Genomic DNA, 17,661 nt, shown 5'->3' with positions numbered 1-17,661 from the left:
GGAAAATTTTGAGCATTACTTTACTAGCGTGTGAGATGAACGCCATTGTGCAGTAGTTTGAACATTCTTTGGCATTGCCTTTCTTCGGGATTGGAATGAAAACTGACCTTTTCCAGTCCTGTGGCCACTGCTGAGTTTTCCAAATTTGCTGGCATATTGAGTGCAGCACTTTCACAGCATCATCTTTCAGGATTTGAAATAGCTCAACTGGAATTCCATCACTTCCACTAGCTTTGTTCGTAGTAATGCTTCCTAAGGCCCACTTGACTTCACATTCCAGGATATCTGGCTCTAGTTTGGTGATCACACCACTGTAATTATCTGGGTCATGAAGATCTTTTTTGTACAGTTCTTCTGTGTATTCCTGCCACCTCTTCTTAATATCTTCTGCTTCTGTTAGGTCCATACCATTTCTGTCCTTTATTGTGTCCATCTTTGCATGAAATGTTCCCTTAGTATCTCTAATTTCTCGAAGAGATCTCTAGACTTTCCCATTCTATTGTTTTCCTCTATTTATTTGCATTGATCACTGAAGAAGGCTTTCTTCCCTCTCCTTGATATTCTTTATATTCTTCAATATAATATAGCTAATTCCAATATTATCAAGTTTTCCTCATGTTGAATGAAATCTCTCTTTCATTATCTTTGTGTGGATTTCCCCATGTCTGTTCACCACCTACCTCACTGCCCACCGATCTTTTTCTTAATGTCAAACTTCCCTAGTTTTACCCTTTATTTACTTTGCAACCACCAACCCACTAACATTTAAGTTTTTAATACAACAGAATTGTCCTCTTTGCTAAAGATGGCTCAATGCAGAATTGTGTAAAACAATTTTACTTCAAAAAGAATCAACAAAATGTCAATAAACACATGAAAATATGTCCACCATCATTAATCATTGCATCACGCGTCTGTACTCAGTTGTGTCGGACTCTTTGCAACCCCATGGGCTGTTGCCTGCCAGGACCCTCTGTCTATGGGATTTTGCAGGCAAGAATACTAGAGTGGGTTGCCATTTCCTTCTCCAGGGGATCTTCCCAACCCAGCAATCGAACCCACATCTCTTGTGTCTCCTGCATTGGTAGGCGGACTCTTTTCCACTGCACCACCTGGGAAGCCATTAATCACTAGGGAAATATGAATCAAAACAAGACAGCACCTTACACCCAAAAGGATGACTACTATTCCCAAACCAGGAAATAACAAGTATTGGCAATGGTAAGAAGAAATGGTAATCCTTGGGCGTGGTGGTGAGAAAATGTAACAGTACAGCCACTAGGGAAAACTGTAGGGTGCTTCCTCAAAAAATTAAAAGTAGATATACCATATGATCCATCTGGATACCACCCCGCCCCCAAAAAAATGGAAAGCAAGGTCTCCAAGAGACAGCTGTATACCTATATTCATGGTAGCATTACTCACAATAACTAAAACATGGAAGCAACCCAGGTGTCCATTAATGGATAAACAAAATGGATGAGTTGTAGGGAATATTCTACACACTAGGAAATATTCAGCCTTCAAAAGGAAATGAATTCCAACATATGCTATGACACAGACCTTGAGGACATTATGTCAACTGAAGCCAGTGACAAAAAGACAAATACTGCACAATTTCTACTTATATGAGTTACGTAGAATAGTCAAAACTATAGCAACAATCAGCAGAATGGTGGTTATAAGGGCAGAAGGGAGGGGGAAATGAAGAGTTATTGCTTAATGGCTATAGTTCCAGTTTCACAGGATGAAATGATTTTGAGAGATGGATGCTGTGATGGCGGCACAACATGAATTTATCAAATACCACCAGACCCGTACACTTAAAAAATGGTTAAGACAGCATGTGGTGTTGTTATATATATTTCACAACTTTAAAAACTGAAAGAAAAACTCTGTATAAGCCTAATGACAGGAGGCTCAGTAGAAAGAGCATAGTAAACTGAGTTCAAATTGAGATCTCCAGTCCTCCAAAAGGTATTTATTAAGCACCCATCATGTCCCAGGCAAGACAGCAGTTCCTGGAAGTTCAGGCAAAGCAGTACAAGCTAAACATAGGTGTAAAGACCCACAGGTAGCTGAGTATGTGAACTAGTTCTTAGAGAAAGAGTAAAGCCAGAGTATAAGTGTTCACCAAGGTGGCAGCTGAGAGTAGATTAAATATTCTGAAGAAAATTGAAGAGAACATGCACTGGAATAGTTGTCATGAACAAGAAAGAGCACCAGGGCTTAGGGTCAGAAAGTCTGAATGCTGGTCGCTGCTCTGCCATTCTACACGAGCCACAGTTTCAGCTTCTTCATCTGCAAAATGGTGGTAACGTGATTGTGGCAAGGATTCAATATGTGAAAGCAACTGGCACATAGTAGCGTACTTGATTAAAAACAGTTAAAAGGATAGCCTACTGTCACTCATGAGCCACATTAAACATAGTGATTGGCAGACTTACCCATGGTAAGAACCTTTAGCACAGCCAGGCTACTAACAATGAAATTAGGAAAAAAAACACCATAATAACATCAATAAGGAATTCAGTGACATCATTTAATGCTCAAAGTAATCCTAGGCAGTAGGTATTACTGCCCCTGCTTCACAGATATGATCACTGAGGCTCAGAGAAATCAGGCCACACTGCCTTATGGTCCACAGCATGGACCACGTCTGACTTCAGAGCACAAGCTCTTAACCATCACAAGACTTCACCAAGGTAGGTGGGGAACAGACAAAAGTGGAATGTTCAAGCACTTGCTCTCCAGGCCATGTTAATTAGATAACTTCAAAAAGGAAAGATTAAAAGGCTTTACAGACGTAATGAAGCATAGTTTCAGAAACCACAGCAGAGATGTAGCCTTGCACAGCAAGAACTGGGCACGGTCCTGTACAAACAATGCCTTCAGGCAAGTGGTGACAGGCTCCATGAATAACAGCTGCAACTGTGAGTCTCTGAACAATGTGTGCGTGTATGTGCATGAGCACACACACAATATAAAAAGCTTAGACACCCAGCAGTGCCTTCCACCCTACAGAGGCATTCAGAAACCAATTTGCCACCAGCGGCAGTGTTTTCAAATACAAAGGAGAGTATGGTTCTGAGTGACGATGTGGTAAGACTCCAGATGGCTTATCTGCAAAGGCAAGTGTCACTGACTCTGTCTTGGTCCATCCATGTTCCACCCAAACAAAGCACCAGGAATTGCTGTTAACAACCAGGACATGCACCTAGAAGAGGCTACTGAGGGCACAACAACATCAATATTGCGTTAGTAACTCGAGGGCTCTCTATTTCCACAGAGCCAATATACTGAATCCAAAAATTCAATATACTCTTTCCTGCTTCCCCTATACCAACTTTCACTCCAAGCTTCATCACTAACACATCCTTCTTTAACCCAAGTCTCCTCAGACCCCAACAGAGAATCATTTACCTAGGCAGAAACTCCCGTCTACTCCCCAACACCCCCTACCCTTTCATGTCCAGGGAGTAGATATGACCAACCCTAACCCGGCGTCTTTCTTTCCTAGTCTTTCTACTCTGCCCAGTGAAACACCTTTTCTAGTGCACATAAACTCATCCACCTCCTCAGCGGTTCCCTTAGGAAGCACTCCTTTCAACTCCCTGATGGAACAAAATCACATTACTCCTACACCCCTTCGCCCTCTCCCTTCCCCTGCTGTGCTCACCACCTGTCACCTGCAGATCAGCATCCCACTCTCATCTCTCAGCGACCTTCCTCCCCGTAGGGTTCTGTGCCACCCACCTACACAGCCTTCTCACCATCTTCACTGTGATTCTCCTCCACACTCCACAACATAGGCTCTCCCCCTCCTTCAGTGACTGCAGCAACTGGCTCAGGCTTACCTTTTGATAAGGCAAATTTATCAAGACCATTTTTAAAAGGGCATATCAAATGAGCTGTATTAAAATATATAAACATTAATCACCAAATAATGGAACCAACAATATTGATATCTTGGTGTGTCTGGTATCCTTGATCAGCGAGAGGCTGAGAGGATGAAATTGAAGTTGAGGTGAGGATTGGGGTGAGGTGATGCTCAGGAATGGAGTGAGAATGTGTTGGCAATTAAAAAGTGTTACAGTGGATTTCAGGCTGTATGAAAATATCCTTGGATAAAAATGGCCACTTATTAAAATGTCATTGGCCACAAAGGAACTTTCTGGGTAGATGGAAACGTTGCAAAGACTGTGATAAGGTGTAGTACAGATGAGGTCTATCCATTTGTCAGTGGCTAACATTTGTGCATTTCCATGTATATAAATTACAGTTTAAAAAAATCTGTAAAATAAGAATAATGATAATCCACCGGGTAAAGGTATACAGACAAAACAAGGATGACAGAATGCTGTTCACTGTTGATAGTGGTTGAGTATATAAGGGTTCATTATACTATCCTGTTCATTCATGTTTGAAATTTTCTGCAACCAAGTTTTTAAAATGTCACATACCCAGCTCCCAAACACCTGGTGTGTGTGTGTGCACGTGCACGCACACATGTGCACATTTAGTCACTCAGTCATGTCTGACTCTTTGCTACCCCATGAACTGCAGCCCGCCAGGCTCCCCTGTCCATGGGGATTCTCCAGAGAAGAATACTGCAGTGGGTTGCCATGCCCTCCTCCGGGGGATCTTGCTAACCCAGGAATCAAACCCAGGTCTCCTGCACTGCAGGTGGACTCTATACCATCTGAGCCACCAGAGAAGCTGAAGACTGGAGTGGGTAGCCTTATCCCTTCTCCAGGGGATCTTCCCGATCCAGGAATTGAACCGGGATCTCCAGCACTGCAGGTGGGCGCTTTACCAGCTAAGCTACTAGTGAAGCCCATACACCTCATGCTCAGCCACTATATCCTTTATGACATATCTACAACAAATCTCCTAACACTGCAATTTCAACATTTACCACAGGTTTTCCAATAGCCTGAGAAAAGCACTAACTCACCACCATGCTGGACATTTAAATGCTCCATCTTGAAAGCACACTTTTCCAAGAGTTCAACTTTACATTTCTGACATCTTCAAATTTGACGCTTGTCCTCTAATTCCTTTATGCAGCATTTTAAACTAGCAGTCAGTCTTTCTATTTCAACTTCTGTGCCACTAGTCTCTTCATGATGTTTTCCCTCTGGATCTTCTTTCTGCTTCATCCTAGCCTCCTCTCCTTGAAAAATAAGAGTGCTGTCCAACAGAATTTTCTGCAGCTCTTGATATGTTCTGTATCTGTGCTGTCCAATATAGTAACCATGGGTCACATGGGACTACTGAGGATTTAAAATACGGCTAGTATAACTGAGAAACAAAAACCTTTAATTTTATTTCATTTTATCCAATTTAAATTTAAATAGCCACATGTAGCCAGTGGCTACTCTACTAAACAATGCAGCTCTATAATCTCTTTCACTCATTCTCATCACTTCAGTTACCACCTAGATATCCAAGGACTAACTCGTAAATTTATGCTAAAATACAAAGTCGTCCAGGTGAGTTCCACAAGCAACTCAAACCCCAAAGTAAAATTAATCATCTCCACCATCAACTCCTTTCTTACTTACCCCAAACACCTTTCCTCTCCCAATATTCTTAGTTCAATAAACAGAATCCATCATCTAAGTCATCCTAGTTTTAACTCTTTTATCCTCCATATCTTAAGTAGGAATCTATTCCTTTTGAGCCTAATTAACTGATCTCTCTGTCTCTAGCCCAAAGTACATAATAAGCACAAGTCCTGCCTGGTATAATGTATTCAGCTGGTTAATACTGTAGCCTTTCCTTTTCAAATATATTATGATTTCCCCACTGCCTGCAAATGAAGTTTAAATGCCCTAGGATAACAGAGCATTCAAGATTGTACATGTGGGAATTCTCTGGCAGTGCAGTGGTGAAGACTCAGACGAAAAAAAAAAAAAAAGGACTGTACACAATCTGGCCCCAAGCTACCTTTCCATACTTGCTTTCCATTTCTGCCTTTTATATCCCTTCTCTCCAGCCAAAAAGGATTCCTCATCGTTCTCCAATACATTCTACCCCAATGTTTGCAGTCATACTTCTGCTGATGCTCTTCCATCCTCCTTAAATACCCTTCGACCTCTTCAAATCCTAACCACCCTTCAAGGTTCAGCTCAAATAAGACCTCTTCTATGTGTTTCTTAGACCTACACCATTCTCCCCACTCTCCTGCATGCATGCTCAGTCATGTCCGACTCTTTGCAACTCCATGGACTGTAGCCTGTCAGGCTCCTCTGTTTATGGAATTTTCCAGGCAAGAATACTGGAGTGGGTTGCTATTTCCTACTCAAGGGGATCTTCTTGACCCAGGGATCAAACCTGCACCTCCACCTGCATCACCAGTCCCCACCAAATAGTAATTTCTTTTTTTCTGAGTTCTTATCCTAACTTTTTCAAAGCACTACATTCATAACAATAACCAACTTTCACTTTGTTACAAGAAGGTTATGTTCATTTCTTATTGTGTCACAGGTTCTTTAAAGATGGATGTCATGTATTACATATCTTTCTATCCACCAACAGTTTCTGGTAAAACAACCAGTAAAAAAAGGCACTTAATAAGTCACATCTACTGATTATGATAATTTCATGTGCATTATAGACAAATTCTTATGTGTAAAGAATGTTCAGTATCTCAAAAATGGCTTAGGCACTAAATTATCTCTGGAAAATTATCGAAGACAGACAAGTATTTTGGGTATACACAATTCCCCAAATTGCCTTAAGCAGGAGCTTCTACCTACTGAAAAAGAACTTTCCTATTCTGGTCATGTACTATCAGTGTAAAGAATAAAACTAGCATTGATCTATTATATCTCCTATGGGAATACAAAGATTTCCTATTTTAAACACAGCACTTAGTATCAACATAGGAAACTGATATTTCAGGGGCTCATGGGATATAGCTGATTCAGGTTTAATATGATTCAAGTGACAGAAATACAAATTATTCAGTGATAATAACAGCTACCACTTCTTACACACTTATGAGTATGTCAGATACTATTCAAAGCAATTGACATGCATTATCTCATTTGACCTTTATGACACTCTATGAGATAGGGCCTGTTATTCTCATTTTATGTATTTTTTAGAAATTAGGCCTAAAAGGTAGATCACACATTTTTTTAAAAAAACTGCCCATTAGTATAACCAAACAAATGGCAGAGAAGATACATGTAAAAGCAAATATACAGAAACCCTGGTCTAGGATCCTAAGATCAGGACCTGCTTCGGTTCACTAGCTATAACCTCAATGCGACTCAATATTTTCACTGGTCCCTACCCATCATAGTGGTTGCAAAAACCAAATGAAATAATGAATATGAAAATGAGAAATTAAAGCACACTGGACTTGCAGTCAAAGGAATTAGAATCCAATCTCTGATCTGACCTTAAAATAAAAGACTTTGTACGAATAAATCCTACTGTTTCTTTAAGCTATATCCATTCTTCTGACAGGCATGGAGCCCCTAGGTAAGTGCCAGACGTTCTGCTAAGTGTTAGGAATCCCAAAGTGAACATGGCAGAGCTCACAGTCCAGAGAGGGATGCAGATGAGCAGAACAGACAATTATACTTAGAGCAGGTTAAGGGCTTGGTCATCAGAGTATGAAGAGAGGCACGCAATCTAGGTTTAAGAGTCAAGGGATAGTTCCCAAACAGAAATAACTTTTAAGGTAACCGAAAGGATGACTCCTAGGCAAAGAAGAGTTCCAGGCAAAGGGAACTAGGTTCAAAGACCCATGCACAGAGGTTAAGTGTTAACAGTAGATTCTAGAGAGGCAAAGAGGATTTTAAAAGCAAAGATGAGAGATCTTTCTATATAATTTCTTACAAATGCATGTGAATCTACAATTCTTACAGTAAAAATTTCAATTAAAAAAACACAGATGAGAGAGTACTCTGTAAATTGAGAAGCGCTCAGTCAATATTATTTCTAAAATTTAACTGCATAATGTATACTGCCATAGAGCAAAGCTGGAAAGGTCGTTATAATGGAACGAGAACCACTAAGGACAGCTAGTGACCATATTTCAACACTTGGCCAAAATTCAGGAAATTGTGATTCAGTACCTTTCACATCTGGTCGATACTGTAGTCCATCATCCTTCTTTCCCAACAAACTAGTGTCATCTGTGTCTGTAAGAGAAAATGATTTGAAAATTAAGATACATATGATGTTTAAGTCATACCATGAAACTCCTAAATATTCCAAACGCTCCAGGTCCTTTCCAATTCTCTGTCCACTTTGCCTGATCTACCACTCACTTGATCTATTGTAACACTTCTGTCTCAGCACTCAGATATAAATGCGTTCTGCATGATGAACAGTCTAACTTCACTGAAACTTCAGCTAAAATATCATCTCCTTAAAAAGTCTTCCCTGTGAGACTGAAATCACATAGACCTTGAAGAGAAAGGATTAGCCGGTTCTCCAAGGGACAATGGTTTCAAGATTTACCTTCTCACACCACTGTTTCCTTGGAAATATATCAAGTTAGTATAAATGTGGAATATCAACTGTGTTATCAGACAAAATTTATTATAAACATGACCCCTTACTGCTGAATTATGTTAGGACAGGAAGACTACATGAACCATAAACACCTGCTGGGAAGCATAAGCTTCGGTTTTCCCAGTGCACAGTGAGGGCAAGGGAAGGTACAGTCAGGTGTAAATGGGGACCAAGATAAACCACTCCACAGGATTCTAAAAGCATGAATTTCAATTAACAAAATCCTCAAGCTTGACCAACTCTTCTGAATTTGAAATTCCAGGTAGTACCATTCAACCACAAACCAGTTCCTCAGAAAACACATGCTTTCCTCAAGAATACACTTTAACCTACGCTACAAATGCCACCCCAAGAAAGAAAAGCAAACCACACTACTGCTTCCACCTACAAGCGGTCTCTGTCAGTAAACAGTTTCCGCTGCCATGCACACACCTGACTCTCACCTAGATATCCTCTGAATAGTTTCTTGGGCATTCTTCAGTAGCTTAGACCACAGACATTTCAATTAGTTGTTCAGTATTTCACAAATAACTTGTTATCAGTATAAAGCAGCAAACTCTGGCTTGCAACCTTTTCCTCTTAGCTATGTTTTCCCTAAGCTCATGAAAACATAGCCCTTTAATAAACGCAAAAAGGTGGGGAAGTGGTCAGAAGGGAGGGCATTTAGACCTAGTAGCAGGAAAGATGCATAACCCTAGGCCATCAGGAAGCGTCTGGACTTCTTTGCTACTGGGAAATCGTACATTATGCTTGCCTATATGTGTCTTACTAGGAAAAGAGATTGAAAACCTCTGCCTCTGTGACCAGGTATTTCTAGCAGGAATAGAAGACAAAAACTTATTCTTAGTTGGTATCATGGTTCTTAAACTACGGCAAAAAGCAAGAAGGGGGAAAGAATTTTAAACTGAAAGTAATACTTTTTCCTTATATTCTATAACTTCACACCAAAATCTTTAACAGTATAAAATATGTAGGGGTAAAAACTAGAGAAAACATGAAAACAAAATAAACTATTATGCTCTAGAAAAAAAGATGAAAAAATGTTAATATTTAGTTTTACTATAATTAAAATAAACTCATTTCTAAACAACTATAATCGTTACAAATTTGAGACAATTCTTAAGAAGTATAAATATAGCTATAAGTTCACGTTAGGATCAGCTTGGTAACTAAGCAATCAAGAAGCATTGTTTGTGTCTTAAGATAGTGAAAGGAAATTTGTAAAAAGCTAAGTTAGTAACAAAACAAAGAAGTTCTAAAATACACAGTAATAAAAAATAAAGCATCAAAGATTTTTCATTTTACAAATTCAGAACACTACCAAAATATACAAATAAGACTGTAGACATGTGATATTAAAGACAGATCCCTAGAATTAATTTTACCTGTGCAATGACCAAGATGCCTTATATCAATTTGTTCTTGTTTTATACAAGATGCTTCTCGAACAAAACAGGGATTGTTATAGGAACTCCCATCAGAAGCACACACAGGATTAAAGCTGTATCCACTGCAGTCTATATTACATACACACCTGTTGGAAAAAACAAAAACTATTTATGTTTTACAACAAAGGTATTTTCACAACGCTGCAACAGCAAAACTGAGCAATTTTTTTAAACTTTTTAACATTTTTATTGAAGTACAGTTGATTTACAAGATTATATTAGTTTCAGGTATACAATGCAGTGATTTAATACTTTTATTACACTTCAAGTTATTATATAATATTGGCTATATTCTCTGTGCTGTACAATATATCCTTGCAGCTTATTTATCTTATATAGTAGTTTGTAAGCAATTCTTTTTTTCTACTTTCTATAACAGAAGTCAACACATTATTTTATGTCACTGATAACAGTTTAAGCAAAGTGAATGCTCAGCTAACAATTTCTTTCAGGTGAGAATCGAGAGATAATTTCATCCAGATTATTACTAATGGAGTCACTTCTTTAGAACTTTCATAGCTAGAGATAATAATCAAGATATGTCAAATATCAATAATATTAGTTAAAAAGCAACATGGTATAGCAGAAAGGATACAGAATTATGAGTCAAAAGTCATGAATCTAAATCTTAGTCTGACAAATAACCAGATTTGTGTCCATATTCTCCCTCTAAGACTCAGTTTACTGATCCATAAAACAGAAGTAGTAATAATACACCTAACCTTCCCAAATAATGGGGAAGATTAAAAAAACAGATATAAAACATGTAAAATAGAAGTCCTTCAAAAATGTTTCTGACTTACACATCCACCTGTATAACTGAGTTATATCCACTGAACACTCACTGCCTTCTAGAGAAGGCCAGGAAAGTACAAGGCACGGTCACTCCTCTCAAGGACAGTAAAATCTAACTGGGAATACAAAACTGAAAACCATAGAGACTCTCTGTTTTCCAGCAATATGGCGGACTCGGAACCTGTACTAATCCTTCTAATGAAAATAACAAATATTTTAAAACATTCTCAAATGCACCTGTAAGATGTCAAGAAACAAGCAATATTCAAGAAAAGTTAAATGAAGACAAGAATAGAAAAAGATCAATTAACTTTGCCAAAGCTGATTTTCACCTTTAAGGCATGTGCCAAACTAGGTAAATTCAGTTATCAACTTTTTGACTTTGCAGGCCTCTGAGAACAGAAGACAAAGAATACTGACCTACCTAAGGAGGTGAATCTGAAGACCCTGGAAAAAAGGCATGAGGGCAGAGGAGAAATGAGTTGCCATATTCCAAATGGACTGTTTAAAGGGGAAAAAAAAACCTTTCCCTGAGCTACAGTACTGAAGAGAGGGAAAAAAACCATCTCCCTGAGAACTACAAGCCAGTCTTCACATGAGTAATTACAACTTAAACTACGACTTGGATGTTCTGATAAAAATCAAGCCCAGAATTTATTTTAAGAGTCAATGACTCGAATGGGCCCTAAGCAACTAACAAAAGTAAAAGCAATCCTCTCTGGAGAAACCCAACTTTATTATCCTAGACCTCAAATATTTTCCAAGATACAGTTCTGAGAAGAACAAGTAGATCACACACACGCTCATTCACTCCCACACCCACAACAGACAAGAAATAACACACATGGACAGAGCAAGCTGATGTGGAAATGAACCAACAAAAGCTTCTAATAAATAAAGAATGTATTATTAGAAATAAGAAACTCACTGCGCAGATTTAAAAGGAGAGTAGATACACTAAAGGTGAATCCACGAACTGGAAGACAGGTCAGAAGAAAATACCCAAACCACGGCTGAGTCGAAGAGACAGAATATATTAAAAAAAAAAAAAAGATCAAGAGATGTGGAAGACAGTTACAAGATCTAATAAAAATCTGACTGGAGTTTCAGTCAGTTACAAGGCAGGAATAATATTCTCAGTTTCTCAAACTTTCTAAAACTAAAGAAATATACTAATCTAAATATCCAAGAAGCCTAATAAATTCTAAACAGGATTATTAAAAAATAATCTAGATAGTGAAACATCACTTTGGAATTTTTGTAACATAGCAACAAAATAATATTTTAAAAGCAGCCAAAAAGAAAAGATTACCTTCAAAGAATCAAGAAGAGAGACAGGTGTCTTCAAAGGTAATACTGAAGCCAAAATGTTTATTTATAGCCAAAAGACAGTGAAATATCTGCAATGTGCTGAGATAAAATAGAGTTTATATGAAAAGAACGATCTTTCATGATTAAATGTAAAATAAAAGTAATGTGGAAGAAGTAAAAATTTAGAGTTTGTCACCTGCTGACTGTCAGTAAAGGAATTATAAAGTCAGTAGAAAAATGATCCTACAAGAAAGACCTGATACGGAAACAGAAATGAAGAACAAAAGTATATATACATACATAAGCAATATTAACAAAATACTGACGTGACATCAAAGCTCTGTGCTAATTTAAAAAAAAAACAGTAAATTAAAGATGGCATACAAATTGGGAGGGACTGAAATTACAGTGTTTTAAGAACAGAAATATTGATGAACTTCAGCCTGTGATAAATTGAATATACATATTAAACTTATATGCAAAATATATATATAAATTAACTTGAAAAAAGATATAGGACTTGGAAGCATATAAGAATATATGTAAGAAAGTGTTCAAATTGTTCAATAATCAAGAAAATGTAAATGAAAACCACAAGATAGCATCACATTCACTAAATAGCAAAAATTAAGAGAATACAAAGTGTTGACAAGGATGAGAATCAAAGGAAATTCTTACATTCTGCTGCAAGGAGAACTTACTGGTACAACCACTTTGGAAAACAAGCATTACCAGCAAAGCTAGACTTGCATATGTCCAATAATCCCACTACTGAGTGAGGCCCTTGAAAGTCTCTTACATATGTGCACCAGAAGATATGCATAAGAGTGGTCACGGAGCATTATTCATGAGAACAGAAGACTGGAAACAATCCAAATGTCCATTAACATTAAAATGGACTATAAAAAGATGCGGAACAGTCAAGCAGCTGGATTCAATTAAGCACCTATGAGCATCAACACAAATCTCAAAAACATATTTCTGGGCAAAAGAAGGTACTGCTGTTGCTGCTGCTGAGTCGCTTAAGTCGTGTCCAACTCTGTGCGACCCCATAGACAGCAGCCCACTAGGCTCCCCCGTCCCTGGGATTCAAGAGGCAAGAGCACTGGAGAGGGGTGCCACAGTCGTCTCCAAAAGACGGTACACATAGTATGATTCCACTTATACAAAATTTAAAATCAAACAAAAGCCATATAATATTGAGTTTCCCAAAAAGTTCATTCAAGTTTTTCTGTAACATCTTACAGAAACTTTTTGGCCAATCCAAGTTATTGTTAGGAGGGTTATCATGTGATAGAACTATAGAGAAAAATAAAAGGAATGATTTCCACAAAATGCAGCAGAGCAGGCAGAACAAAGAAAGACGCAATGGGGGAGGATCACCGGAAGCAGCTCTAAAGTACTGACAATACCCTGTATTTCCCGGCTTGGGATGTAGGTGTCACAGTTTGTTTCATTTTTGTATGTTAAACTAAATGTGTAAGTTTTCAAAAGCTTTTCAATACATGCTCTGTTTCACAATTTAAAAAAAAACTTTGAATATTTACTAACAAGTCAAAAATGGCTCTTACAATTTTTAAAGGGATGGGGACAGAGAATACGTGACAGAGACAGTATGTGGCCCTCAAAATATAAAATATTTACCATTTAGTCCTTTACAGAAAAGCACTGCCAACTCCAGGTTTAAGAGATCAAAGTAGGCAAAACTGGGATGGCAAGCAAATAGAAAGAGTGGCCAACAAAGAAAGAATTATAAAACAGTTTCAGGGGTGAGAAAAGGCTCAGCAACAAAGGCAGAATACCATATCAATCGAGTGAGGAGAAACAAGGGACTCAGCCGAGGCTTGTGTTCAGTCACTAAGTTGTATCTGACTCTGCAACCCCATGGACTGGAGCCCGTTCAGGATCCTCTGTCCATGGGATTTCCCAGGCAAGAACTCTGGAGTGGGTTGCCACTTCCTTCTCCAGGGGATCTTCCCAAACCAGGGATCAAACACACATGTCTGCACTGCAAGTGGGCTCTTTACCACAGAGCCACCAGGGAAGCCCAGCAGGAAGTGCCCTGATCACATGCAGGAAAGGTCCACTCCACAGTGGGACGGAAACACTGCATACAAGACCAAGAGCTGTGAGAACCACCACCGCTACTATTTCCAGTAGCACGTGAGGAAAGAAAGTGAAACCCCCATCCTAAGGAATGTCCAGCTCAGGGAAACAATGAGCAAGGAGAACAGCATTAGACCCTAGCGGCCACTAACACCACTGACTGGAGTGGTTCCTGGGGAATGCAGGCTGGCGACGGCGGCAGAAGGCAGGATGCCCAAGCACGGGAGTGCACTAACGTGGAAAGAAATTGCTTCAGTAAACATGCCAAACTCAAGACACTTAACAACCATTTATTCCCTACCTACTGTGCAGGGATAGTCATATTTGTCTCTTTAATCATGACAGCAAATTATGAACAGGGAAGTTGAATATGAAAGAAGTTAAAGACTAAGATCACAAACCGAATGAGTGACTGAGAGGGTGTTCTCTCCACTCATCACAGCTGTCACATGAAACAGACATCTCAGCAGGCAAAGCGACAGATGAAAGGAGTTAAGTAGTTATTTTCCACATTTATATCATGAAAAATCTTTTCACTAAATTGGCCCTGCTTTTCTCTCAAACTCACCAGGGACACTCCTGCCTCAGGGCTTCCCCTCTTCCTGAAACACTTTTCCCTCAAACAACCACTTAGTTTAATCCCTCACCGTTTTCAAGTTTTGTCTCAAATCTTGAAGGAACAGTAGAAAGTTAAATCACTAAACATCCATTTAAGAAATTACAAAAAGAGAAATGAATAAACCCAGTGAAAACAAAAAAAGAAGGGGAAAATATGGAGGACATGGATATTAATATTAGATTTATAGACACATTTCAGCAGAAATAGAAAACAAAATTACAACAGAGAAGATCAATAAAGCTAAAAGTTGGTCCTCTGAAAAGACCTTCAGGGAATTCCTTGCTTGTCCAGAGGCTGGAACTCCATGCCTCCACTGCTGAGGGCCTGAGTTCGATCTCTAATTCCCCAAGCTACCTGGTGTGACCAAAAATACAAAGACTAAAAAGAAGGGAAAAAAAAAAGAATCAACAATTAACTTTCAAGTCAATAAAGCAGGATGAGAAAAAGTGAAAAAAAAAGTATCTAAACCAGAACAGACTACAGATTGTGATTTAAAAAATTAGAGAATTCTATTGTGAACAACTTTATGTCAGCAAATCTGAAAACTTAAGTGAAATGAATAAAAACAAATTAACTATTAAAATTTGATCAAAAAAGAAATAGAAGCTGAATGCTGATACATTCATTGAAGAAATAAAATCAATTTTGAAAATGTCCTCCAAGACATTATCAGATCCAGGTGATCTTTTTAAAAAGGATGCATGAACACGTTCATTCCAATCATTCAGTTCAGTTGCTCAGTCACATTCGACTCTTTGAGCCCCATAAACTGCAGAACGCGAGGCTTCCCTGTCCATTACCAACTTCCTAAGTCTACCCAAACCATGTCCAGCAAGTCGGTGACGCCATCCAACTATCTCATCCTCTGTTGTCCCCTCCTCCTCCTGTCCACAATCTTTCCCAGCATCAGGGTCTTTTCAAATGAGTCAGCTCTTCACATCAATGGCCAAAGTATGGGAGTTTCAGCTTTAACATCAGTCCTTCCAATGAACACCCAGGATGGTCTCCTTTAGAATGGACTGGTTGGATCTCCTTGCAGTCCAAGGGACTCTCAAGAGTCTTCTCTAACACCACAGTTTAAAAGCATCAATTCTTCGGTGTTCAGCTTTCTTTAGAGTCCAACTCTCACATCCATACATGACTACTAGAAAAACCATAGCCTTGACTAGACAGACCTTTGTTGGCAAACTAATGTTTCTGCCTCTGAATATGCTATCTAGGTTGGTTCATAACTTTACTATCAAGTAGTAAGCGTCTTTTAATTTCATGCCTGCAATCACCATCTGCAGTGATTTGGAGCCCAAAAAAATAAAGTCTAACACTGTTTCCCCATCTATTTCCCATGAAGTGATGGGACCAGATGCCATGATCTTAGTTTTCTGAAAGTTGAGCTTTAAGCCAACTTTTTCACTCTCCTCTTTCACTTTCATCAAGAGGCTCTTTAGTTCCTCTTCACTTTCTGCCATAAGGGTGGTGTCATCTGCATATCTGAGGTTACTGATATTTCTCTCAGCAATCTTGATTCCAGCTTGTGTTTCTTCCAGTCCAGCGTTTCTCATGATGTACTCTGCATAGAAGTTAAATAAGCAGGGTGACAATATACAATGTTGACGTACTCCTTTTCCTATTTGGAACCAGTTTGTTGTTCCATGTCCAGTTCTAACTGTTACTTCCTGACCTGCATACAGGTTTCTCAAGAGGCAGGTCAAGTGGTCTGGTATTCCCATCTTTTTAAGAATTTTCCACAGTTTATTGTGATCCACACAGTCAAAGGCTTTGGCTTAGTCAGTAAAGCAGAAATAGATGTTTTTCTGGAACTCTCTTGTTCTTTAGATGATCCAGCAGATGTTGTCAATTCAATCTCTGGTTCCTCTGCCTTTTCTAAAACCAGCTTGAACACCTAGAAGTTCACGGTTCATGTATTGCTGAAGTCTGGCTTCAAGAATTTTAAGCAATACTTTACTAGCGTGTGACATGAGTGCAACTGTGCAGTAGTTTGAGCATTCTTTGGCATTGCCTTTCTTTGGAATTGGAATGAAAACTGACCTTTTCCAGTCCTGTGGCCACTGCTGAGTTTTCCAAATTTGTTGGCATATTGAGTGCAGCACTTGCACAGCATCATCTTTCAGGATTTGAAATAGCTCAACAGGAATTCCATCACCTCCACTAGCTTTGTCCGTATGATGCTTCCTAAGAGGTTGACTCATTGGAAAAGACTTTGATGTTGGGAGGGATTGGGGGAGGGGGAGAAGGGGATGACAGAGGATGAGATGGCTGGATGGCATCACTGACTCGATGGACGTGAGTTTGAGTGAACTCCAGGAGTTGGTGATGGACAGGGAGGCCTGGTGTGCTGCGATTCATGGGGTCACAAAGAGTCGGACACGACTGAGCGACTGAACCGAACTGAAGGCCCACTTGACTTCACATTCCAGAATGTCTGGCTCTAGGTAAGTGATCACATCATCGTGATTATCTGGGTCATGAAGATCATTTTTGTACAGTTCTTCTGTGCATTCTTGCCACCTCTTCTTAACATCTTCTGCTTCTGTTAGGTCCATACCATTTCTGTCCTTTATGGAGCCCATCTTTCCATGAAATGTTCCCTTGGTATCTAGAATTTCTTGAAGAGATCTCTAGTCTTTCCCATTCTATTGTTTTCCTCTATTTCTTTGCATTGATCACTGAGGAAGGCTTTCTTATCTCTTGTTGCTATCCTTTGGAACTCTGCAATCAAATGGGTATATCTTTCCTTTTCTCCTTTGCTTTCTGCTTCTCTTCTTTTCACAGGTATTTGTAAGGCTTCCTCAGAAAGCCATTTTGGTTTTTTGTATTTCTTTTTCT

At 39.0% G+C, this 17,661-nt stretch overlaps 1 protein-coding gene across 1 annotated transcript in view; it reads right to left on the bottom strand.

Annotated features, from left to right (window-relative positions):
* TMEFF1 (transmembrane protein with EGF like and two follistatin like domains 1) overlaps positions 1–17,661 on the bottom strand; it is a 144,591-nt gene that overhangs the window by 19,845 nt on the left and 107,085 nt on the right. Inside the window, exons 7-8 of the mRNA XM_052645070.1 lie at positions 9,924–10,072; positions 8,097–8,162 (exon numbers count right to left, since the gene is read on the bottom strand). Of these exons, the coding sequence (XP_052501030.1) occupies positions 8,097–8,162; positions 9,924–10,072 (215 nt within the window). The remainder of the gene's footprint in view (positions 1–8,096; positions 8,163–9,923; positions 10,073–17,661) is intronic.

The sequence above is a fragment of the Budorcas taxicolor genome, chromosome 8 (assembly GCF_023091745.1).
Source record: "Budorcas taxicolor isolate Tak-1 chromosome 8, Takin1.1, whole genome shotgun sequence".
NCBI lineage: Eukaryota > Metazoa > Chordata > Mammalia > Artiodactyla > Bovidae > Budorcas > Budorcas taxicolor.
This window is presented reverse-complemented; position numbering and strand designations above follow the sequence as displayed.